This window comes from Mixophyes fleayi, chromosome 2 (assembly GCF_038048845.1).
Source record: "Mixophyes fleayi isolate aMixFle1 chromosome 2, aMixFle1.hap1, whole genome shotgun sequence".
In the NCBI taxonomy this organism is placed as follows: Eukaryota; Metazoa; Chordata; class Amphibia; order Anura; family Limnodynastidae; genus Mixophyes; species Mixophyes fleayi.
In genome coordinates this window covers 303708424-303735478 of record NC_134403.1, presented here as the reverse complement: position 1 = coordinate 303735478, position 27055 = coordinate 303708424, and the positions used below count along the sequence as shown (strand labels likewise).

Here is a 27055-nt window from a genome sequence, read left to right as displayed (position 1 = left end):
AGATAACGAAAGGGAACGGTGGCAAATTAAGACCAGATGGTTCCCAGCAATTGACAGGGTGGCATAGGTGGTCCATCCTGTCACACTAATTTTCACTAGTATGAAACCAATTGGTTAATACATTCATATTGTGTAATGTTCAAAGACCAAATTGCGTAGCTTAAAGCAGTAAGTCAAAAGAACAAATGAAGGAATGTATTACACAATAATTTTATTTTTTGCACTGGTTCTCACCACTAATAAAGAGTTTGGATTATTTGTCATGGTGACACCGCATTTACATTTATTTGTAAGTGATTAATTGGTCTCGCCTTTATTGCACCAACAGAGTGGAAAGGTTCCACAGCATAGCTGTAGCCTAGGATTCCAAATGTTGTTTAAGACATTCAACTGGTGAGGTACAGGATGCAGAGTTGCTTTATGGTGTACTACGGCCTCCTCTACTATCTGCAGCACCTCATTATATAGTGCCAAGTCACTGGGAAGTGGATTGTTCTCTGAAGGATCATTGGAGAGATTGAAAAGTAATGGTGGGACATGGTAGATGACTTGATCACCAGAACATCCACAGAGCTTTGAACCATAACATGCCCCTGCTCCTTCTGGTTTGAACTTATGAGAATAGTAATGGACCTTCCAAATGGTATCACCTAAAACAAACAAAACAAAGCACACAATCAGGAGGATTGTTCCTTCCAATTGATTTTATGCAGTGTTACATTTAAATTACATATTATACATAAGAACATATATTTGTATAAATATGAAATTAAAAAAATCAACAACTTAGTCACATGATTAGGATATTATACACTGATGTAGAGAACAATATTGGTTGTAAATCAGTATATAGATGTCCTTTGCTTTAAACCACTTGCATTTTGTGGGTGAGTTTAAACACAAAGTATGGGTTTGAAATGACTGTTTTGTGGCTAGAGATCTGAAAAATGGAAGCTGCACAATTTTGGAACTTGTAGGGACATATATAGGTATTTCAATCTTTAATTATGTTATTGGTAAAGTCATCTGAAAAGCCTTCATTTGTCCATAATCATGTTAAAATTATGTTGTATAAATATTTATTAGTTATTCTGGTATCTTTAACCAAGTCACATTATTCAAAGAAGGTATATTGTTAGAGTTAAAATAACTTCAAGCAAAAACACAGCACTGAGATAATCATCCAATCAGTTAATATAATAAAAAACCAGGGCAGAAGAAAACAATGTATAAAAAATAAACAATTTATTGCACAAATATATATTAATTGCTTAATAAAAACAACATTAATATAATGAGCTCAAATACACAAAAACCTCCTATTTGAAAAAATGTATATAGAGAGCTTGAATCTCCTTCGATAGAAAAGATATATGGACTTATCTTAGCGTATAGATATTAGACTCAGTATTGACATATCCCAATTACACATTTATATATAGAGTCTCTCTTTTATAAAGTCTCTCTTTTCTAAGTGCATACTCCACTTTAAGATCACATACGTTATATTTTTGTAGAATTAATCCGGATTGTGAGCCTGTTATTTGTATGGAGGATATAGGTGGCTAATTAACCCCACTTGTACTCACGTTTACCCTTGTGATTATCCGTTTTCCAACTCTCCGGTATTCATCTACTAGCAATCAACTGTTGTGGGTAGGTTCCAATCCAGACAAGGGAGTACTCACAATACTGCCCGGGCAGAAATTCAGTCTTTGGTAGGATGTTCCTACTCGATGCAATCCGCGTATATATCGCTTCAATGCGCATGACACTCCAATCTGTAAGTTCGCTTGTAGAGATATTCAGAGCGTGTAAAAAAGTATCTGTGGCCCAATCTTCTCAAATTAATCCCGAAGGAGAGAAGCAAATATAGGTACTTGGCTGATGCGTTTCGTCTCAATAGAGAGACTTTCTCAAAGCCCAAAGGTATATGTATTCAATATAGAAAGGATCCCTCTTAAATAGAGGAAGGAAGCGGCAACAATCATCAATCAATTAGCTAGCTGATTAATTAGTTCCCAGCTTTGTACATATTATTATTATTATTATTATTATTAATTTTTATTTAAAGGGCGCCACAAGGTGTCCGTGGTGCCGTACAGGGACAAAAACAAATTACAATACAAGGTGAGACAGCACAGTACAGTAAACATAAAGCACAGTAACTCAGTAAGCTCAATGCACAGCTAGTGAGGGCGGGGGGAGTATCCGCAAATGACGGGGCCCAAAAGGAGGGCGCGGAAGACAGGGAGACCCCCAGAGGGGGAGGAGGGCCCTCGAGGAGGAGGGCAAAGTAGCTGGAGAGCAGAGTTAGAAGTGGTGGAAATAGAAGGAGAGATGGCCCTGCTCAGAGGAGCGTACAATCTAAGGGGAGTGGTGGACAGACGGAGAAATGCAGAGGAGAGGGAGAGTAGAGGGACGGAGGCAGGAAAGGGGAAAGAAGGGGGAGAGGCAGAGGATAAGGTAGGTATTTAAGTGGGAGACTGGAAGGCTTTAAGAAAAAGGTGGGTTTTTAAAGCCCTTTTGAAACTGGACAGGTTAGGGGAAGTCCTGATGGAGGGAGGGAGCTTGTTCCAGTGGAGGGGGGCAGCGCGGGCAAAGTCTTGGATACGCGCGTGGAAGGAGGTGATGAGGGGGGAAGATAGGCGACGGTCATTGGCAGATCGGAGAGGACGGGATGGAACGTGAATAGATAGGAGTGTGGAGATGTAGGGTGCAGTGGCGTTGGCGAGGGCCTTGTATGTAAGAGTGAGGAGCTTGAACAGAGTTCTGTAGGGGAAGGGGAGCCAGTGGAGGGATTGGTAGAGGGGGGAGACAGAAGAGTAGCGGCGAGAAAGGAAGATAAGCCTAGCGGCTGCGTTAAGTACAAATCGAAGGGGAGCGAGATGAGAGAGGGGGAGGCCAGTAAGGAGGAGGTTGCAGTAGTCCAAGCGGGAGATGATCAGAGAGTGAATAAGGCATTTGGTGGCATCTTGGGAGAGGAAGGGCCGGATGCGAGCGATGTTACGCAGCTGGAAGCGGCAGGATTTAGCAAGAGAGAGGATATGGGGTCCAAAATAGAGAGAGAGGAGTCGAGGGTGACACCAAGGCAGCGAAGTTGGGGGACAGAGGAGATAGAGGAGTTGTCGACAGTGATGGAGAGGTTGACAGGGGATGAGGTAATGGGGGGGAGGAAAAACTATCAGCTCGGTTTTGGCGAGGTTAAGTTTGAGGAATCGAGAGGACATCCAGGAGGAGATGGCAGAGAGGCAGGCGGACACCCTAGAGAGGAGGGAGGGAGAGAGATCAGGAGAGGAGAGGTATAGTTGAGTGTCGTCAGCGTAAAGGTGGTAGCTGAAGCCGAAGGAGCTGATGAGTTCACCAAGGGAGGAGTGTATAGAGAGAAGAGTAAGGGGCACAGAACAGAGCCCTGGGGGACTCCGACTGGAAGGGTGGACAGGGGGGAGAGAGACTCAGTGGTGGTGACAGAGAAGGATCGGTCAGCGAGGTAAGAGGTGAACCAGTACAGGACAGGGCCAGAGAGGCCGAGAGACTGGAGGGTGTGGAGGAGGAGGGGGTGGTCAATGGTGTTGAAGGCTGCAGAGAGGTCAAGGAGGATGAGAAAGGAGAAGTGGCCCCTGGCTTTAGCAGAGAGGAGGTCATTGGTGACTTTAGCCAAGGCAGTTTCAGTGGAGTGAAGGGGGCGGAAACCAGACTGGAGAGAATCAAGGAGGGAGTGTTCAGAAAGGTAGGAGGTGAGACGGCTGCAGACATATCCCTTCTAAGAAGTTATTGCAGGTTTTAAAAAATATATATAAAAAAGTGCATGTCACTCACCGGACCGTGAGTGCTTCTGCGCTGGTGCGTGGCTCCCTAGCCTTCCTGCCGGCACCTATCCTGAACCACGGCCATCCGCCATCCTGATGGTCATGCGCAGCTCCCAAGAACTCTTGTGACTGTTGCTTTTAATCTAAATTGGTTGATCAGGCAACTCCCTATTTAAGGCACCTGTGCTCATTACCTCATTGCCTGATCTTGGAGTCTCAATCCATGTGAGTCTCTGAAGGTGTCTCCTGTGTTCTACTAGTGTCTTCAGTTTCCTGCTGATTCTTGATCTACTCCTCGCTGGTTTCCATACCCGCTACTGTCTCCTGTGTACTACTAGTGTCTTCAGTTTCTGTGGATTCCCTGTGCTACTCATCGCTGGTTTCCATACCTGCTACAGTCTCCTGTGTCCTGCCTGTGTCCTCAGCTGGGCTCTGATTACCGGATCTACTCACCTGTGGTTCTTACACTCGTCTCTGCCATCCAGCGTCTCTGCAGTTCCTGCATCTCCCTGTGGACAGACTGTTCTACTGAATAGCGGTATGCCTATCTGTTATTGACTTTCTTTGTTTACTCTGCATATCCGCTAGGACAAGTTTCCACTCTCAGCAGCAGTATCCATACCCGCTATAGACTGTTAATGTTACGCTGCATACCTGTTTGGAATTAACCGTACTACTCAGTCGTTATATGCATAATTGTGATTGACTAACCATTATTGGCCTGCATATCTGTGCTGAGCAAGTCTCTACCAAGCAGCGCCACACATACCGTTATATAGACTTTGTTGGATACGCTGCATATCTATTGGGATCAAGTTCCTCTGTGCTCTCAGTGTCTGCATCCTATTATCTTTGTATGCTTCCACTTATCAACACCTGTATACATCCTCACCTATTAAGCAGTGGTACAACTTGCTATACGCAGACCACTGACTTCCCCGCTACCTACCTGCACCTGGACAAGTCTTCTCACCATAAGCAGTGGTACAACTTGCTGTACGCAGACCACTGACTTCCCTGCTACCTCCCTGCATCTACTCACGTCCATCCTGATCTCTGTGTTGAAATCTGCCTTTCCACTATATCAGCTAGTCGCTGATTCATTGACCAATATTGCTGCAAGTCACTGACTTTCCTATTATTTATTGGCATCCTCTCTCCATCTGCTGTGATATATGTTCCGCTAGTAACCCTGCTACCAGAGGACCGTTGTGTGAACTTCACTACTCTGGTAAGCCCCGTCATCTGGTGTATTCCTGGGCAAGACTCCTAGTGCCCGTGACAGTATGATCAGGCCATGACAGACCCAGGATCGGAACCAACAGCTAAAGAGATGTTGCAGTATCTGGTAACCCGAATCGAACAACAAGATGTTCGCCAACAACAGTTATTGCAATATTGTCAGGCTTTAGCCTCCCAAGGAACCCCTATGCAAAATGTAGCAGCAACCGTTGATCTTCCAGTATCTCCATCTCCTTCCCCAGTGCCATCCCAGGTGTCCATCGCTTCCACGCTACACCTGCCTACTCCTTCTAAATATGATGGAGATCCCAAAACCTGTAGGGGCTTTCTTAATCAATGCTCCATTCATTTTGAACTTCAACCTCATAACTTCTCTACTCATCATTTCAAAGTAGCCTACCTCATCTCTTTGTTTTCTGGACAGGCTCTCGCATGGGCCTCCCCTCTGTGGGAAAGAAATGACCCCTTATTGGAAGATAGTGCCATGTTTATTTCTACGTTTCGAAGTATTTTTGACGAACCTAGTCGTCTTATCTCCGCAGCTTCCAGTATTCTCCGACTACGCCAAGGATCTCGGACTATAGCTCAGTATGTCATTCAATTTCGGATACTTGCCTCTGAACTTCAGTGGAACACTGAGGCACTGATAGCCGCCTTCTGGCAGGGGCTTTCCGACAAGATTAAAGACGCACTGACCTCTCAAGAATTACCCTTCTCCTTGGATGATTTGATTTCCCTGCCATCGTGTAGACATGAGATTTCGTGAGAGAGATTCCGAGAGAATAACTTCCTGCAAAGCGCCTCTTCGCTCAGTATCTCAAGTTTATCATTCTCCACCTCCAGTAGAACCTATGGAAGTAGGTCGCTCTAAACTAACATCAGAGGAAAGAGAACGAAGAGTGAAAAAAAGACTCTGTATCTATTGCGCTGACTCTACTCACATGCTGAACTCATGTCCTAGGAAGTCGGGAAATGCCAGGCCTTAACCAGTTTTGGAGAGGTAAGGTTAGGGTCCCTGGAGTCCTCTCCATGTTCTACGAATGTGAAAGTTTGTGCTTTTGATGTCACCGTTTCCTTTGCTACCAAATCCTTTGTCTCTCAAGCACTTATAGATTCTGGAGCTGCTGGAAATTTTATCTCTAGTTCCCTAGTGAATCAATGGTCTCTACCAGTGATTTCCTTAAAGGTTCCCATTGCCGTTACTGCTATTGATGGATCACGTATAATTAATGGTCTCATTACTCAAAGTACGTCTCCACTGACTCTTCAAATTGGAGCCTTACACCAAGAAACAATTTCTTTACTGATCCTTCCTGTTACTACCAGTCTCATCGTACTAGGCCTTCCATGGCTTCAACTTCATTCCCCTCAGATTGACTGGAACACTCCTCAAGTCACTTCCTGGGGTCCCGAATGTCGTCATCGTTGTCTCTCTCAAGTTGTTCCACTCAAAATACAGCAGTCGTCCATTTCACCGTGTCCACCGGGCCTCCCTCCACAGTATGCTTCCTTTGCGGATGTGTTCGATAAGGTTCAGTCAGAACGCCTTCCTCCTCATCGGGCATGGGATTGTCCGATTGACCTACAACCTGGCAAGAGTCCTCCTAGGGGCCGTGTGTATCCACTTTCATTACCTGAGACTCAAGCAACATCTGAGTATATTAAGGATTTATTCGACCTTCTACCTCTCCCGCTGGAGCGGGGTTCTTTTTCGTAAAGAAGAAAGATGGATCATTACGTCCCTGACTCAATGCCATTACGATCAAAAATCGGTACCCTATTCCGTTAATTACTGAACTTTTCGATCGCATTAAGGGAGCCCGGATCTTTACCAAGTTGGATCTTCAAGGTGCCTATAATTTAATCCGGATCAAGTCCGGAGACGAATGGAAGACAGCTTTTAACACCAGGGATGGCCATTATGAATATCTAGTTATGCCCTTCGGGTTGTGTAACGCCCCCGCTGTCTTCCAGGGTTTCGTAAATGAGATCTTCCGGGACTTGCTGTATGTCTGTGTCGTCGTCTATCTGGACGACATATTAATTTTTTCCCAGGATCTGCCCACTCATCATCAACATGTGGCAGAGGTCTTTTCCAGACTCCGAAGAAATTCTTTATTTTGCAAACTAGAGAAATGTTCATTCGAGTTATCCCAGATTCCATTCCTGGGATACATTGTGTCCGGAGCCGGTCTTAAGATGGATCCAGAAAAGGTGAACGCTGTATTACGTTGGCCCCAGCCAACTACTCTCTGAGCAATCCAATGCTTTTTAGGATTTGCGAATTATTACAGACGCTTCATTCAAGGTTTTTCGTCCATTGCCTCTCCTATAGTGGCCCTGACCCGCAAGGGGGCTAACACTAAACAATGGTCCTCCGAGGCCCTTCAAGCTTTCCAGTCTCTCAAAGAGTCCTTCTCCTCCGCTCCTGTTCTTCAACAGCCTGATGTGACGCTTCCCTTCTTCCTAGAGGTAGACGCCTCTAATGTTGGCTTAGGGGCCATATTATCCCAAAGATCGGAGCAACAAAAATTCCATTCTTGTGCCCTTTATTCCCGAGGTCTTCTACCCGCGGAGAGGAATTATACCATCGGGGACAAGGAGTTGTTGGCCATAAAAGCAGCATTAGAGGAATGGAGATATCTACTTGAGGGAGCTCGTCATCCTGTAACTATTTTTACGGATCACAAAAACCTGTCATATCTACAGTCAGCTCAATGTTTGAATCCCCGTCAAGCAAGATGGTCTCTTTTCTTTTCCCGTTTTGAAGTTATTATAACCTTCAAACCGTCTGCCAAAAATAAAAAAGCAGACGCCCTGTCTCGGGCATTCGTGACGTCCTCAGACATTGAAGATGGTCCTAACCATTCTATTTTAGATCCCAAGTGTGTGTCTCTGGCCACTTCGTCCACCAAGGTGCTACCATTTGGGAGAACCCTCGTGCCTCCATCTCTTAGGAGGAAAATATTGTCTTGGTTTCATTCTTCAAGTTTTTCTGGACATTCGGGTGAAAGCAAGACCTTAGAAATCCTTTCTCGAAGCTACTGGTGGCCCTCTATGAGGAAGGATGTCAAAGACTTTGTGACGGCTTGTGTGCTGTGTTCCCAGTTTAAAACTCCCCGCAGAACACCAGCGGGATTACTACAACCACTACCCATTCCTTCCAAACCTTGGACCCATATTAGTATGGACTTTGTCACCGATCTTCCTCCAAGTAAAAAGTGTAATACCATCTGGGTAGTGGTGGATCGATTTTCGAAAATGGCACATTTCGTTCCTTTGACCGGTTTACCTTCTTCATCTACTCTGGCTGATCATTTCATCAAAGAGATTTTCCGAATTCATGGATGTCCTTCTGAGATTGTTTCGGATAGAGGAGTGCAATTCGTTTCCAGATTCTGGCGAGCCCTTTGTAAGACCTTGGGTATTCGGTTATCACTCTCATCTTCCTACCATCCTCAATCAAACAGACAGACCGAGAGAGTCAATCAAGATCTTGAAACTTTCATTAGGATGTTCTCCTCAGCCAACCAAGACAACTGGGTAGATTTACTCCCATGGGCTGAATTCGCCCATAACAACATGTATCACGAGTCATCTTCAAGAAGTCCATTCTTTGTGGTTTACGGTCACCATACGTCTTTCCCGGAATTTCCTGCCCTCCCTCCCACCCAAGTTCCTGCTGTGGAGACTGTTTGTCAGACCTTCAAAGATATCTGGTCTCAGGTCAAAACCTGTTTAAAAAAGACATCTGCCAGATACAAGTCCTTTGCGGATAAAAAGAGGCGGGCTATTCCACCACTAAAGATTGGAGATTGTGTATGGCTTTCTACCAAAAATATTCACTTAAAGGTTCCATCTATGAATTTTGCTCCTCGTTTCATTGGTCCATATAGGATCATTCAAGTGATAAATCCAGTCTGCTTCAAACTTCTACTACCTAGGAACCTTCGTATCTCCAACGCCTTCCATGTGTCATTACTCAAGCCTCTTATCATCAACCCTTTCTCTGTTCCTCCTTCAGCACCTCGGCCAGTTTAAGTTCATCAAGAGGAGGAGTTTGAGATCACTCATATATTAGACGCAAAAATTTTGCGAGGAGTTCTTTGTTTCCTTGTGCACTGGAAGGGCTTTGGTCCAGAGGAGCGTTCCTGGATCCGGGCTGATGATCTCAACGCCCCAGCTCTCCTGAAAAAATTCTATTCCCAGAATCCGGGCAAACCCGGCTCCTTGTGTTCTGTGCCCAACTTTAAAAGGGGGGGTACTGTCACTCACCGGCCCGTGAGTGCCTCTGCGCTTGTGCGTGGCTCCCTAGCCTTCCTGCCGGCACCTATCCTGAACCGCGGCCGTCCGCCATCCTGATGGTCTGCGCATGCGCAGCTCCCAAGAACTCTTGTGACTGTTGCTTTTAATCTAAATTGGTTGATCAGGCAACTCCCTATTTAAGACACCTGTGCTCATTACCTCATTGCCTGATCTTGGAGTCTCATTCCCTGTGAGTCTCTGAAGGTGTCTCCTGTGTTCTACTAGTGTCTTCAGTTTCCTGCTGATTCCTGATCTACTCCTCGCTGGTTTCCATACCCGCTACTGTCTCCTGTGTACTACTAGTGTCTTCAGTTCCTGTGGATTCCCTGTGCTACTCATCGCTGGTTTCCATACCTGCTACAGTCTCCTGTTTCCTGCCTGTGTCCTCAGCTGGACTCTGATTACCGGATCTACTCACCTGTGGTTCTTACACTCGTCTCTGCCGTCCAGCGTCTCTGCAGTTCCTGCATCTCCCTGTGGACAGACTGTTCTACTGAATAGCGGTATGCCTATCTGTTTGTCACGGTTCTTACGAGGAATCTCGGCAGATGTAGCGAAACCAAGAGACTCGAACAGTTTGGCACTACTCCAATAGGGCGCGGAGTCTAACGAGGAGACGGTGTTCACCAGGAACCGCCGCAAAGCGGTATGGGCTTAGCTGCGTCTACCTCGCAGGTCGCGGCCTCTACTAGAGCACTCTACGGAAGTCCCTGGGAAGACTATAGGCAGTAGTACCGTAGGAAGAGAGGTCAATACAACAAGTAATGGCAATGAAGATGATGCAGATCGGTGTAACTCTGTAGACCACTATGTGGTGAAAGGTTCAGGAGAATGAGCGTCAACTCTGCAGACCACTATGTGGTGTAAAGTTCAGGAGAATGAGCGTCAGCTCTGAAGACAAATGTAGAGGAGTTGTCCGGAGATAAGCATCAGCTCTGCAGACCACTATGTGGCGGAGAGTTCAGTAGATTGAGCGTCAGCTCTGCAGACCACTATGTGGTGTAAAGTTCAGGAGAATGAGCGTCAGCTCTGAAGACAAATGTAGAGGAGTTGTCCAGAGATGAGCATCAGCTCTGCAGACCACTATGTGGCGGAGAGTCCAGTAGATTGAGCGTCAGCTCTGCAGACCACTATGTGGTGTAAAGTTCAGGAGAATGAGCGTCAGCTCTGAAGACAAATGTAGAGAAGATGTCCGGAGATGAGCATCAGCTCTGCAGGTCACTGTGTGTCAGATGAAAGGATCAGGAGAGTGAGCGTCAGCTCTGCAGTCCAGAATGGAGGTAAATAGCTGGAAGGTAACAGGAAGCCACTTCTATCACCAGGAGGTGACTCAAAGAACAGGCACTGTAGGTAAGGAGGAAGTGCCTTTTAAACTAAGCACCATTAGGATCCACCAATGAGAGAAGAACAGAAGATTTAATGAAGCTGTTAGGTCTGCGCATGCGCAGACCCGATTCCAAGATGGTGGCGCCCAGAACGGAGCGGAGCGCCGGAGACAGGTAAGTCTGCCGGGTGTCGGGTGCGCTGCCCGAGCACCCGGCGTGTGATACTGTTATTGACTTTCTTTGTTTACTCTGCATATCCGCTAGGACAAGTTTCCACTCTCAGCAGCGGTATCCATACCCGCTATAGACTGTTATTGTTACGCTGCATACCTGTTTGGAATTAACCGTACAACTCAGTCGTTATATGCATAATTGTGATTGACTATCCATTATTGGCCTGCATATCTGTGCTGAGCAAGTCTCTACCAAGCAGCGCCACACATACCGTTATATAGACTTTGTTGGATACGCTGCATATCTATTGGGATCAAGTTCCTCTGTGCTCTCAGTGTCTGCATCCTATTATCTTTGTATGCTTCCACTCATCAACACCTGTACACATCCTCACCTATTAAGCAGTGGTACTACTTGCTATACGCAGACCACTGACTTCCCCGCTACCTACCTGCACCTGGACAAGTCTTCTCACCATAAGCAGTGGTACAACTTGCTATATGCAGACCACTGACTTCCCCGCTACCTACCTGCACCTGGACAAGTCTTCTCTCACCATAAGCAGTGGTACAACTTGCTGTACGCAGACCACTGACTTCCCCGCTACCTACCTGCACCTGGACAAGTCTTCTCACCATAAGCAGTGGTACTACTTGCTATACGCAGACCACTGACTTCCCCGCTACCTACCTGCACCTGGACAAGTCTTCTCACTATAAGCAGTGGTACAACTTGCTGTACGCAGACCACTGACTTCCCCGCTACCTCCCTGCATCTACTCACGTATATCCTGATCTCCGTGTTGAAATCTGCCTTACCACTATATCAGCTAGTCGCTGATTCATTGACCAAGATTGCTGCAAGTCACTGACTTTCCTATTATTTATTGGCATCCTCTCTCCATCTGCTGTGATATATGTTCCGCTAGTCACCCTGCTACCAGAGGACCGTTGTGTGAACTTCACTACTCTGGTAAGCCCAGTCATCTGATGTATTCCTGGGCAAGACTCCTAGTGCCCGTGACAGTGCACAATATAAACCATATTAATGTATAAGACAGGTCATGTCTGTACAAAAACGAGAGAGTATAAAAAAAGAGAAGAGAAGAGCATCAATCCACAATTGTCTAAACAGTAACAAGAAAAACACCTATTTGTTAATCACTCAAAAGGATATACAATAAATTCAATCCTTATATATTATATTGCATTGTATTGTATTCTCTTGACATGAAGAATAAAAATAAAAATAAAAATTATGTGAAGTCAAATGAAATTAAATAAAATAAAATAAATAAAAATAAAAATAAATAAAAGTAGGAAATAATCAAAAAAAGTTAATTGAGTTTATTCATAAAAGTCCAAGGCCTCATTCAACCCATCTGGACTCAGTTTTTTCAGTTTGAAGATTCTAGATGTTTCAGCTTTACATAATTTTCTAAATCTGTCTCCTTCTCTGGATGTCCTATTAATTATTTCAACCCCTGTAATTTTTAGTCCAGAGGGATTTATTTTATGACTTATACAAAAATGTTTTGATACACTATGTGTCTGTAAGCCTGAAATGATTTTCCTTCTGTGTTCTCTAAATCGGGTCTTTAGGGTCCTAGTGGTCCTCCCAACATATTGGTTTAGAGACCCGGTTTACAGAACACAGAATGAACATCATTTCGGGCTTACAGACACATAGGGGTATATTTACTAAACTGCGGGTTTGAAAAAGTGGAGATGTTGCCTATCAGATTCCAGTTGTCATTTATTTAGTACATTCTACAAAATGACAGCTAGAATCTGATTGGTTGCTATAGGCAACATCTCCACTTTTTCAAACCCGCAGTTTAGTAAATCTAGCCCATAGTGTATCAAAACATTTTTGTATAACTCATAAAAGAAATCCCTCTGGACTAAAAATAACAGGGGTTGAAATAATTAATAGAACATCCAGAGGAGAAGACAGATTTAGAAAATTATGTGAAGCTGAAACATCTTGGATCTTCAAACTGAAAACACTGAGTACAGATGGATTGTATGAGGCCTTGGAGTTTTATGAATAAACTCAATTAACTTTTTTTGGTTATTTCCTATTTTTATTTATTTTTATTTTTATTTTTATTTATTTATTTAAATTTTTTTTATTTTATTTGACTTTACATAATTTTTATTTTTATTCTTTATGTCAAGAGAACACAATACAATGCAATATAATATATAAGGATTGAATTTATTGTATATCCTTTTGAGTGATTAACAAATAAATGTTTTTCTTGTTACTGTTTAGACAATTGTGGATTGATGCTCTTCTCTTCTCTTTTTTATACTCTCTCATTTTTGTACAGACATGACCTGTCTTATACATTAATATAGTTTATATTGGGCACTTTTTTTATATATATATTTTAAAACCTGCAAGAACTTCTTAGACGGGATATGTACAAAGCTGGGAACTAATTAATCAGCTAGCTAATTGATTGATGATTGTTGCCACTTCCTTCCTCTATTTAAGAGGGACCCTTTCTATATTGAATACATATACCTTTGGGCTTTGAGAAAGTCTCTCTACTGAGATGAAACGCGACAGCCAAGTACCTATATTTGCTTCTCTCCTTCATGATTAATTTGAGAAGATTGGACTACAGATACTTTTTTACACGCTCTGAATATCTCTACAAGCGAACTTACAGATTGGAGTGTCATGCGCATTGAAACGATATATACGCGGATTGCATCGAGTAGGAACATCCTACCAAAGACTGAATTTCTGCCCGGCAGTATTGTGAGTACTCCCTTGTTTGGAATGGAACCTACCCACAACAGTTGATTGCTAGTAGATGAATACCGGAGAGCTGGAAAAAGGATAATCACGAGGGTAAATGTGAGTACAAGTGGGGTTAATTAACCACCTATATCCTCCGTACAAATAACAGGCTCACGATCTGGATTAATTCTACAAAAATATAACGTATGTGATCTTAAAGTGGAGTATGCACTTAGAAAAGAGAGACTTTATAAAAGAGAGACTCTATATATAAATGCGCAATTGGGATATGTCAATACTGAGTCTAATATCTATACGCTAAGATAAGTCCATATATCTTTTCTACCGAAGGAGATTCAAGCTCTCTATATACATTTTTTCATATAGGAGGTTTTTGTCTCTTTGAGCTCATTATATTAATGTTGTTTTTATTAAGCAATAAATATATATTTGTGCAATAAATTGTTTATTTTTTTATACATTGGCATCGTCTGCCCTTGTTTTTTTTATTATATTAACTCATTGGATGATTATCGCAGTGCTGTGTTTTTGCTTGAAGTTGTTATAGTGCTTTTTTGGGGATTAGCAATTAGCCCCTTATTCCACAGCTGCTTTGATATACAATATATATATATATATATATATATATATATATATATATATATATATATATATGAAAACAGGGATACTCTGCACTCTCCAAACACATAATTAATGCTATATCAAGTACTGTTCTATATTAAAAACAGGGAATGTTAGTTCCACATATTGCAATATATGTTTAAGCTGACCAACTCACGCCAAAGTCTTCCCATTCTGGTCAGTCCTAACATGCTATTTTATCTGGGCTTAAGGCTTACCTGCACACAGCTTTTAAAGGCAAGTCTTTCCCTAGCACTAGCAGCCATGGGAGACCTGGGACTCACCTGACACAAGTTGGAATTAATTAATGTAAAGAATGTGGTGCAAGAGTCATGGGACTTACATTGTATAAACAAAAACAGACATAGGTCCTCTGCACTCACCATGTACACCATGTATTTGTATATTTGTATATAGCCCAGCACAGGAAATTTTCCTTTTTATATTGTTAGAGTTAGTTATTAGTGAAATAGCTTCAGTCTACGTTATGAATAGTCACAGGTCCATAGCACTTATGCAACTGAAGTATTACATTTCAAATAGATCATTTAATTGATAAACTATGGGAATTACGGGAGAAATATGATTTTTTTTTACTTCTACACAAGTAATGAATGTCATTTAATAATTGGTAATCAATGACTCCTGGGCAGAGCATAAGCCTTAGGGCCCCAGTCCACGTCTGTTTTTTTAATATGTAATCACTCAAACAGTTAATGTTATTGTGTTTATGTGGGATGTAATCTAGGTTGATGTGAATTATTAAAAAGCTCTACATAATATGTAGGTTCTAAATAAATAAAAGTTAATAACTGTTCATAATAATATTTTTTTTATTTGATTTTAGACCATTTTTAGGTTGTATTTGCAATAGCATGCACTCAAAGTTCTCCCAACAAGCCCACCCCCCTCTCCTCAACCTCACTTTACCACTTGTTGAAGGACATTTGGGGAGGTCTGGAATCCATTAAAGCCCTGGGTGCCAACCTTTTGCCCTAACTATTATAATCCATCACTGATAATAGTGACCAATGTTGTACACACCAGCAAGTCCACCCCCCTTTCCTCAACCTCACTTTACCACTTGTTCAAGGACTTTTGAGGAGTTCTGGACTACTTATTCAAGGATGTCTGGGGAGGTCTGGACTCAATTACATCCCTAGGTGCCAATCTATTGCCCCAACATATTATAATCCACCACTGGTAATAGTGAGCACATTTTATAGCCACTATACTTTAGGTGGAGGAGGAGGTGCAGTCTTTATGGCTGAAATTAATCATGAGAGTCTGAGGACATCAGAATGTACTTTGATATGTTTGAAGATTTCTTAAACATTGGGTAACACATCAAGAAATGCACTTCTCCCCTGAAATGCAACTGGAAGATGCAAAATATGTCTCATAAAAACAAAAAAACATGTATTACACAAAGTCTCCATCATACAGAGTCTTCACCATCTCAGAGTGGTGCAAAAGTAATTTCCTTTGTGAAGAGTAAATTGCTTGCACCCCTCAGCACAATTGTGCCCATGCCCTTTGGCGGAAAGCTCGGTGCACTTGTACAACTCAAGGAGGAGAACACCACCAAAAGTGGCTTTGCGGCTCACTGCAAACACATGTGAACAGCTTCAAATGTTACTGTGTACATCTCCAGGTTATTCATTTATACAAGATAAGCTCTCTTACTATATTTGTGACACGTCTGATCTATAGGAGGTCAGAATGCAATTTCATTAATCTAATCAAATAATATCCTAAAATGCCAAACAATTGATTTATTTTTCATGAATAGAACAGCAATTTCCTTCCAAGCAAGAAACACTACTATCCTATAATTTCAAATGGCCATCTGTGTGCAAGGGGTACAATTTATTACCGATTCTCTTCTATCGTGCATGATAACTTATGAAGGGTTTGTATGTCTTATTACTAAGCAAAACAATGGTATGCCCAATGACTGGGAGTTATTTTGTTAGTATAACAAGTGATTTCTCTGCTGTTCAGGATAATTTGGTAGCACTATCCTATTACAGTTTGTCATTTATATTACATTTTACTTTGCTTAAACAATGGGGTAATTTACACCCATATTATCAAAGGCAAATTGGCAGATACAGAACATATTATCATATGTTTTACTGAACATTTAAGTGTAAATGTTTTGATGTGTTTTAGGCACAATTTATAGCGTATTTATTTTTTTACGTGACTGAAGTTTTGCAGATTTGTGGGGTTATATAGACAATACATTTTAAATTATACTCCTTGTCACATCTTAAGACACTAAAAATATGGCTAAGTATTACAACATTACGCTTTTGATACTTACTACTGGTTTGTTGCCATCGTACTGCATGCAAGTACTCATCACAATAATGAAACATGAATTTGTGATCAGAGTTTGGTACAAGTCCTTGCACGAGAGGCATTAGATCCTTGCCATCAATTATTCTAAAATATGAAAAATAGTAAGTTATAACAGTACTAGCAACCATTAATTAATTTCATACTGTCTACTCTTCTGCACACATATAATGTACGTATTTAGAAAAGATTCAAAACTCTCAATGCCAGTGATGTCTGGAAATGAGTCATATTGGTAGCTTGCAGTAGGTGCCAGTTACAGTATGAAGATAAAGTACACTAAGGGCATCATGTACAGGTAGATGCACAACTGCTTTAATTACAATAAACTAATTTCCATATTATGAATGTGCTCCATAAAAATATGCACACTCACATGTCCGTCTGCAGATTGCTCAAATCTTGTACTTGCGATTGGAAAGGAGGAATGGAGCAACAGATGTGGAATGGGTAAGGAAATTGGTGGAGTTTACAGCAAGGGTAAGTAGAGATACTACTTAAGTGTTAGAAGTAAATGTGAGAGTAGCAATACCCTATTTGTACACAATATAATATAATGAACTGTCATATAAATACACACACATAGTTTCTTGACAGGGTTATTAATTCATGTGGAAGTCACATATAATATGTGTTCAATACAAATATCTGTTGTTAATATGTTTATAAATCAAATGGGAATATTCTTTCCTGCAGTAGTCCAAATGGAAATGACAAAGAATAAATTCAAATAGACAGCCACAATTTGACAAAATATAGCTATAATGTTAATAAATAAAGTACAGAGAAAGAGAGAGATCAATGCATATACAGCCAATGAGAACTGTCTAGATAGTGCTGCTGGTGCCATCATCACCTTCTTTACACCAGGCATCCAATACCTAGAACAATATCTCTCCTAAGAAACATATCTGGGGGTGCTTCCAAGTCTTATTATGTTGCATTTATAATGGAAGGCCAATTTATCTTTTACGTTTATGCCACCTAAGACATTTTTCACCTTGCCTCAGGGGAGGAATGGCCCTGGCCATTTTTCAGATTAATTTGGTGCCACAAGGCACGCGTCTGTTGGGATTTATTAAAATATATTTGATTTCTTCCCTGCTCATGAAGTGTATGCCACTCTCAGTCATTTTAATGGAGAAATAGAGTTTACTGTGCAAAATATATTTATATATTATGTACATATTTTTCTTATAGGAAGTATAAAAAATAAGTGTTCTCTACCTGTAACTGTAGTATATTGACCCTTTAAATAGGAACATACCTGTCTTGTGGTAGCTTGCCTCCTCCAAGCTTAGTAACTGTAGTGAATATATCCATGAGACTTGTTGGCCTATCAATAACTGTCTTAGCAGGAATAACACCTGGCCAGCGTAGTATTCCTGGCACTCTTATGCCGCCTTCTAGACCTCCCATGCCTTTGCCACCTAGAATGTGCAGATCAAATAGCCTAAGTACACATACAGTAAGAAACAAAGAGAACAATCTGTATGTGTCAACAGTGGAAGTGCAGATATCTGAGAAGTTATGGTAAATAATATATTATACATCATACATTTATATAGAAAGGGTATAATTCTAAAATGATTATGCTTCAACCCCTTAGGAAATAGCAAGGAGGACATTATATAGACTGTGTGCTCTCCCTATGTGGAGGCACATTTTGGGGGTTAATAAGAAAAATAAGCCCTGCTAGACTCTAATGAACTATTGCAAGACAGGTCGTCATGGCTGGGAATTTAGTGTTGTAGTGCTGGTGAGGGCAAGTTCTCCTGAACGGCAAGAATCACTGGCACAGGACCACATAATTATGATAGTTAAGTATTATCTATCAGAACCATATACTATTTAAGTTTTATTTATCTCTACTGTAAATGTATCTGATCATCATTATTAGAGGAAGCTCATAGTGGAGTATAAAAAAAAAGGAAAAATAATGAATGTTGTATTGATGTTTGCACCTGCTCATGGCCTAACCACTGGTTCTATATGACTTCAGTACAGAAAAGTACACCATATTCAATAAACATATACAAACACTAATAGATGTCATGTCCTCACCTCTGTAAATTCCATTGCTGCCTTTCAGATGAGGACTTCCCTCCATGCCTTCCAAATATCCACCATGGTCAGAAGCAAAATAGGTAAGTGTATTATTAACTAAACCTTCCTGATCAATAGCATCTAGTATTTCCCCTGTATTTACAAAAAAATAAGACGGATTAAAAATAAGCAAACCCTCCTTGTTTATACCTGCATTTATAGGTCATGCTATACTAGACATTATGGGCCTGATTCATAAGTGCACGCGTTCTGAGCGCAAGTTGCATCACGTATTTTATGCACTTATTTATCGTCTCTGGTAACCATCTCTTACTTCCACCTACAAGACTTCTCCCGTGCTGCTCACCAATTATGGAATTCCCTACCACGTTCAATCAGACTTTCCCACAGCCATCACGCCTTAGACACTCTTTAAACACCCATCTATTTTTTTTAATTTTTTTTTAAGAGGTGACCTTATCCCCGATAACATTATTCACACTAATGTACCCTCACAACTGTCCCAATCTTCACTCTGAACCACATTCACTCCTCTTGTTTCAACTGTGCCCTCCTCCACTTAGAATATTAGCTATCTAATGAGCAGGGTCCTCCATACCCTTTGCTTTCATGTCTGTATTTATTTTGTCTACCTTGTATGTCCTTGTTTGCAGACCACTGTGGCGCTTAAAAATCTATGATAATATAATAATAATAATAATAATAATAATAAATATAATAATGAGTTGCACACTCCTGAATTCATCAAGAAATGGAACTCAAGATAAGTAGCAAGATGAATTTGTTCGTAAGCCGTTTATGTCATGTAAAAAAGTGATGCGGAGCACTCCTGCGTCCGATCATGAAATCATTTAAAAGAGTTTAGTTTATTTTTCAATAAGTAGCTTTAAGGTTACTTTGCAGTAGAGTTCTTAGGTAAATACAACCTTAAGGTTTTGGTTTTACATTATGTCTACAGTAAGTTAAATTTGATCAAAAACTCTTACAAAGTAGACGTAAGGCTATTTTTTATAAAATATACACAACACAGCTACACTCAACTATTTATTTATTTGTATACTAATGTATAGTAATATACATTATAAATAATATAAATAATTTATTTACAAGGAGCTTACTTTGAAGGGGAGCTGATTTTGAATAATTTACCATGGTTTTTTATTTTGCATCACACAATGTATTACAGATGACGGACCCTTCATTTAGGTGACCAATAATGTGTGTGTAATTTATGGCATTAAAAATGATGTTTACACTTGTTTCTTTGTGGTATTTACATGCTTCTTTGTGGCACTATAGGTCCCAGCATGGCCCTGCAGCCATGGACTATGTTTGTGCTTGTAGTACTAGTGCTACTTAATGGAAATCTGGCCATCCTGGGACCTGTTGTGCACCAGAGATAAAATAAAAATAAATAATAATAATAATAATAATACATAATAATAATAATAATAATAATAATAATAATAATAATACTAAATAGAAAGTATTATATTAAAAATATTACACACTTACATTTAGAACAATTATTTTTTATTAAATAAAGAAAATAAGTCTTTTATAATGGTTAATAATGAGAGAAGTGTATTGAATGGTCCACTCTGGCATTAGATGTCCAGTTAATCCAGCGCTGTCACATCTGCGTGGACTAGACCCCGAGCAAGCTTTATGTGAATTGCTGCTTACGGCAGAGTGTGAATCTGACGTACTCGCATGTAAACACCCATGTGCATATTTCTTAGGGGTGTCCAACCATGACATGCCCCTTTTCCCTCTACAAGTCGTAGCCTGTCATAAGTGCCACTTGCATTCGCTGTCACACGTAGTTTGCTTGCGCACACCACCATTTCTCTGTTTCGGACCCAACTGTCTGTTTTGGGAACGCGCAGAATGATTTTGAGTACGATATGCACAAAATTGACGGATACGTGTATTGATGAATCAGGCCCGATGAGTATGCACTAAACTAGTAACCCATCAGGGGTAGATATGATATAGGTTCTTTTAGATTTGACAGAGACACTACAATGTCGTGACAGATTGTACATGAAAATGTTCTATGCATCATATTCAAGAAATATTTGGTGAAACAACTGATTTAAATATAATCATACAGAAAATGTGTGGTTAATTGTGTAATAGGTCATATTCCTGCTGTCATTTTTGTTCTAAGGTGTAGAAAGTATCTGATAGGTTTCTATAAGTTAGCAACTTTTCTTCTGTAATTTGTAGTTTTAACAGATTTCATAAAAATACCGAAATATCCACAAAGCTTCCCATGTTTTGTGCCCAAAAATGAGGAGGCAGATTTAAAGATTTTTTTTTAAACTTATTTATTGCTTCTCTATCAAAGTAGGAGGATCATCACCCATGGCTAGGTGCTGAAACTGTACACCAATAGCTTTAGACTCCCCTGCACTGATAAAGAGTTCCCCATTTATGCAATTACCACCAATTCTGGTCATCACTGAGTCTTGAGCAGGGGATGATACTAAATCACAGGGATGCGCTTGGACTTCTCTAGGTTCTCCCCTGGGCTTTGTGCTGGCAATTGCTACTAATTATGAACATTACTAAGAATACCAGATACTCCAATGTGAACAGTTTCCAAACTACCCACTTAATTTATTATTGTAATTACTCCAGCTGAATTAATGCATTCATATTAATCAAAAATGAGCCAAAACACCCTTCTTCAACCAAGCACACTGGCAGTGGGAAAGTCGGGAGCAGAGAATTTTGCACTGGGTAAAAAATGGTCAAATTGGAGGGTATGAAAAACGGATGTACAAATTCTGCTTAGTGTGAAGATGGCAGTGCAGTTATTAAAAAAAAAAAAAAAAAAAAGTAGGGTTAAATAAAAAATTATTGATGCCCAATTCTGAAAAAGTCTTAACTACTACACAAGTAGTGTGGGGGCAAGAGCTAGACTACCTATGCAGCAAATTGTACAGTCCTGGCCAAACGTTTTGAGAATGACAAGTATTGGTTTTTACAAAGTTTGCTGCTTCAGTGTTTTTAGATCTTTTTGTCAGTTGCTATGGTATACTGAACTTAAATTACAAGCATTTCATAAGTGGGAAAGGCTTTTATTGACAATTACATTAAGTTTATGCAAAGAGTCCATATTTACAGTGTTGACCCTTCTTTTTGAAGACCTCTGCAACTCGCCCTGACATGCTGTCAATTAAATTCTGGGTCACATACTGACTGATAGCTGTCCATTCTTGCCTAATCAATGCTTGGAGTTTGTCAGAATTTGTGGGGTATTATTTGTCCACCTGCCTCTTCTTCTTTAGTTCTCAACGGGATTAAGGTCTGAGACTTTAATGGCCATGGACCCAAAATTTGGATGTTTTGATCCCAGAGCCACTTAGTTACCACTTTTGCCTTATGGCAAGGTGCTCCATCATGCTGGAAAATGGAATTGTTCGTCACCAAACTGTTTTTGGATGGTTCGGAGAAGTTGCTCTTGGAGGATGTTTTGGTACCATTCTTTATTCATGGCTGTGTTCTTAAGCAAAATTGTGAGTGAGCCCACTCCCTTGGCTGAGAAGCAACCCCACACATGAATAGACTCTGGATGCTTTACTGTTGGCATGACACAGGACTGATGGTAGTGCTCACCTTTCCTTCTCCGGATAAGCGTTTTTCCAGATGCCCCAAAAAATCTGAAAGGGAATTCATAGAAAACGACTTTACCCCAATCCTTAGTCCAACCCCTATACTTTTTGCAAAATATCAGTCTGTCGCTGATGTTTTTCCTGGAGAAAAGTGGCTTCTTCACTGACCTTCTTGACACCAGGCCATCCTCCAAAAGTCTTCGTCTCACTGTGTGTGAAGATGCACTCACATCTGCCTGCTGCAAGGTGTGCACTGGTGGTGTCCAATCCCGCAGCTGAATCAACTTTAGGGGATGGTCCTGGTGCTTGCTGGATGTTCTTGGGAGCCCTGAAGCCTTCTTCACAACTATTAAACCTCTCTCCTTGAATTTCTTGATGATTCAATAAATGGTTGACTTAGGTACAATCTTACTAGCAGCAAATATCCTTGCCTGTGAAGACCTTTTTGTGCAAAGCAATGATGACTGCACGTTTCCTTGAAGGTAATCATGATTAACAGAGAAAAACAATGATTTCAATCATACCCTCCTTTTAAAGTGTCCAGTCTGTTATACTATCTCAATCAACATGACAGAGTGATCTTCAGCCTTGTCCTGGTCAACATTCTCACCTGTGTTAACGAGAGAATCACTGACCTGATGTCAGCTGGTCCTTTTGTGGCAGGGCTGAAATGTAGTGGAAATGTTTTTGGGATAAAGTTCATTGTCATGGCAAAGGACTTTGAAATTAATTGCAATTTATCTGATCATGCTTCATGATATTCTGGAGCATTTGCAAATTGCTATAATAAAAAATGAGGCAACAGACTTTGTGAAAAATAATATTTTTTTAATTCTCAAAACTTTTGGCCTTGACTGTACAAACTGTAGAGTGTCCTGGGAGGACATGTTCAGTAGTTCATCAAATAATTAGAAACTTGGGATGCATCTGAAACAAAACCATGGCCTGTCTAGTAAATCAGTGATAGGCAACTTGTGGCATGCTGGGATCTGTAGAATCACAAGTTACTCTTAAGGAAATCCTTTGTCTACACCCTGGTCTGTATAGTGCAGGGGTGGGCAAACCTGTCCTCAAGGGCCATATCCAGTTCATGTTTTTAGGATTTCTTTAATCATGTACAGCTGAGTTAATCTATTTGGCTGGGTCAGTAATTATCCCACCTGTTTCTACAGACAGAAATCCTAAAAACATGAACTGGATATGGCCCTTGAGGACAGGTTTGCCCACCCCTGGTATAGTGCATAAACTTTTTATTATTTAACAATTTTTAATATTTACTCTGTAGCACTAATTTGATTTTTTATTTATGTATTCAACCACAATGGTCCTGAGACAGAGTTGGTCGTAAATTGGTGTAATTTATTGCTAAAAACGCCTGATGTAAAAATATCTTATTTACATCCATATGCTGAGCTGTACACATCTGTGCAGGTCAGCACCAGTAGCATATGCGCCTGGTTTACGCCAGGCACATGTCACAGAGACTTTCTGTACGTCCCACATGCGCCCATCTTTTATCAACTTGTTTTATGTGCATCAAAAGCATTATTAGACATCAATTAAACTATAAAAAAAACTCTAACAGCAGAAACAACTCCACGTCTCATGTACAAACAGCAATTTCATGCAAGATATGATATGCAAACTGGTGTAACAATTGTGTTTTTATTTAATGAAAATGGTGCTATGTGCAAAGTAAACAGAGTATTGGCAGCAATTGCCTGATTAGTTGTTACAGGTTACAGCACATTTTTGCACATAGAGACATTTTATTAAACAAACCCATTTGTGTTTAATATTATGATGAAGCAATTCATAATATGGACCCTTACCAACCATCGAATCCACTTCCTCTACGTTGTCTCCATACAAATCATGTTTGCTCCTTCCTCTAAACTCCTTGGTAGTATAATGAGGAGTGTGGATATGGAGAAATGAAACAAAGAGAAGAAAGGGTCCTTCTTTGTTTCTGAAATAGGATAACATCTGTTATTACCATTTCATATTATATTTTGTGATTTAAGTGTTAAATAATAAAAGTCGAAGGATAGGATTTTTATTTTAAAGCAGCACTCCCACTTAATCAGTTAATTTCACTGAATGTGTACTTCCTCTTATTGGAGCCATGGGAACTGCTTGCTGAAATAGTTTATTCAGGTGGCTCCTACATTTTGGTGTTTGAGCACTACATAAGGGTGCGTTAGCACTTAGCAGGAGAACCAATAAGAAACAACAATCTCTGTGCCTGTGGCTTGTTATTAAACACGGCAGAATTGATATGTAGTAAACACAGAACTGGCTTAAATAAATAACTTACATTTCAAACCACACACATAATAAAAGCATGTCAATTAAAAAAAAACTATTCTCAAAGTAAGAAAAATATTTCTAAATGAGTAATACATTTTTTTTAACAATTGCAAATATTATATCAGAGACTTATTATGCAGATAAAAACCAGTGTGTATAGAGTTTGAAATTAGGAACTGACAAGTCCCACATCATGAAGCATCCTCCATCTGGAATATTAAGGAATTATCACTCAAATAAGCTGCTAAAACACTTAAGTTTGCAGTGTCCTGAATACAACATCTCTAACCCGGCGGGGACCCCTTGTTCCTCCCTTCAATGTGATGTCATCGGAGTGTGCCAGGTTCTTCAGCCGCCGCAATTTTTTTTTAAGTCTCCATTTAAAGCAGTCTGTGTTACCAGTCTTTCAGCTGTGATGTCTTCGGTGTATTCATGTCTTGGTAAGTACTGTCAGCATTTGCAGCGTTGATATATAGTACCCATCCCAATAGGCCAAAATGGAATTGTCCCTATGCCCTCCTGCCCATCCTTATGATAAAAAGGACATGCATAGTTTAACAAACTAAGCACTTCAGTGGCAGGGAATGCCACTTTTTATGGCTGTAGTGCTTGATTTGTTACAGCCACCACTAAAAGAGGACATTTTGGTTGTTACGTTTTGAACTGTAGAATAGATAGGGATTTTAACCATTTACATAAGGCTAGCAGGGTCATCTTCCTCAATGTTATCACTCTCAAACATTATTATTTCATCCCACTGGAATCCAGTATTGGAAATTCTGTTTATAATTTGCAGCAACAACTGTATTCGTCATATAATTTGAAGTTCATTTGATGAACACCAGTGTTTCAACAATTTGGGGAAATAGCATCCAAGATGGTCAATCAACAACATTCCCATCTGTGCTAAACATTCTTTAGGAGTGCACACTAGAGGGTGGGCAGTTTAAGTACACCATAGTTAGATTGTACAACAGGCTCCAAAGTGCCTTTTTTTCCTCCCAGAATTCAAAGGTTTTGTCTGAGATGCTAATTTGTACATTATCATTAAAGTAATTCTCCACCATTCTACTAATACAAGGTGTGTCAGATTGAGGCACGGTATAGGTGTTAATGTACTTGGGCATTTCTGTTAAGCCTAACCACATGTCATAATAATCTGTCACATTGGTATGCTGTATTGACTCTTCATCGGTATGACTCTTAGAAAAGTAAGTTTTTCTCAAATCTTGAGGAGTGTCTTTTTGCTATGATATTCCTGAGAACAGATTGAGACCAATATGTTTCTTAGTGAAGCCACCCAGCTACAAAGAGTAGCTTGCTTGTGAATAACCTGGCATTGTGCTAGCATGGGGCTGCAGGCACCGCTGCTGCTGAAGGCTATACACCTACCTCATAGGCTTTTATGGTCCTGTAGTCTTTTGTTTGTCCACTACCACTTGTCCACATATCTGTAGTTAAATGGAAAGTTGGTACAACAGCATTTTCTAAGGACTGAATAACTGTTTACCTTACTGGATCAGCTGAGGAAATGATGAGAAACAGAAACTAGATGGAATTTGTTAAAACCTGATGCATTGATGGCGGAAATTGGATGCATATATAGCGGTCTTGGCTTTAGTGATAATTTATAATTTTTATGCTGACATTCAGGCTTGGATCCTCCTGAAAACGCATGTTTCACAGACAATTGTTGTTTAAAACTAAGCTTACTCTTCTTGGGCCCATTCTGTAGACATGTTTCACCCCCGGCAGCTGAAACATGTGAGGATGCCTCATGTCAATTAAAGGATTGCAGTAGGGGAGTCAGTTTACATTTGAAAATTGGATGCTGGACAATGTACTAATAATGAAGTGGTTGATGATGAAGGTGTTGAGGTGAAGATTACATGAGATGTCTATCCATTCTGCTGCTAGCTGATACTGGACGTCTTGTTATTATACATGATTTTCCAGCTTTTGATAAACTACCTGAATGAACTTGCTGTAAAGATGTAGCAGAGAAAAGTTTCTAGATGTTCATGTTCCTACCTTTACTTATTGTGGACAGCACGGTGGCGTAGTGGTTAGCACTTCTACCTTACAGCACTGGGGTCATGAGTTCAATTCCCGACCATGGCCTTATCTGTGAGGAGTTTGTATGTTCTCCCCGTGTTTGCGTGGGTTTCCTCCGGGTGCTCCGGTTTCCTCCCACACTCCAAAAACATACTGGTAGGTTAATTGGCTGTTAACAAATGGACCCTAGTCTGTCTGTCTGTGTTTGTCTGTGTGTGTATTTTAGGGAATTTAGACTGTAAGCCTCAATGGGGCAGGGACTGATGTGAGTGAGTTCTCTGTACAGTGCTGCGGAATTAGTAGCGCTATATAAATAAATGGTGATGATGATGATTGTGGTATCACAAAGGCTTTGACAAATGTTGTCTGGTTTAGGATAAAAATA

The 27055-nt window shown here is 40.6% G+C and overlaps 1 protein-coding gene across 1 annotated transcript in view; it reads right to left on the bottom strand.

Annotated features, from left to right (window-relative positions):
- Window positions 1-226: 226 nt before the first annotated feature.
- LOC142140432 (arylsulfatase H-like) overlaps window positions 227-27055 on the bottom strand; it is a 51364-nt gene continuing 24535 nt past the window's right edge. Inside the window, exons 6-10 of the mRNA XM_075198184.1 lie at window positions 24138-24274; window positions 18680-18814; window positions 17883-18045; window positions 16581-16702; window positions 227-650 (exon numbers count right to left, since the gene is read on the bottom strand). Of these exons, the coding sequence (XP_075054285.1) occupies window positions 298-650; window positions 16581-16702; window positions 17883-18045; window positions 18680-18814; window positions 24138-24274 (910 nt within the window). The 3' untranslated portion in view covers window positions 227-297. The remainder of the gene's footprint in view (window positions 651-16580; window positions 16703-17882; window positions 18046-18679; window positions 18815-24137; window positions 24275-27055) is intronic.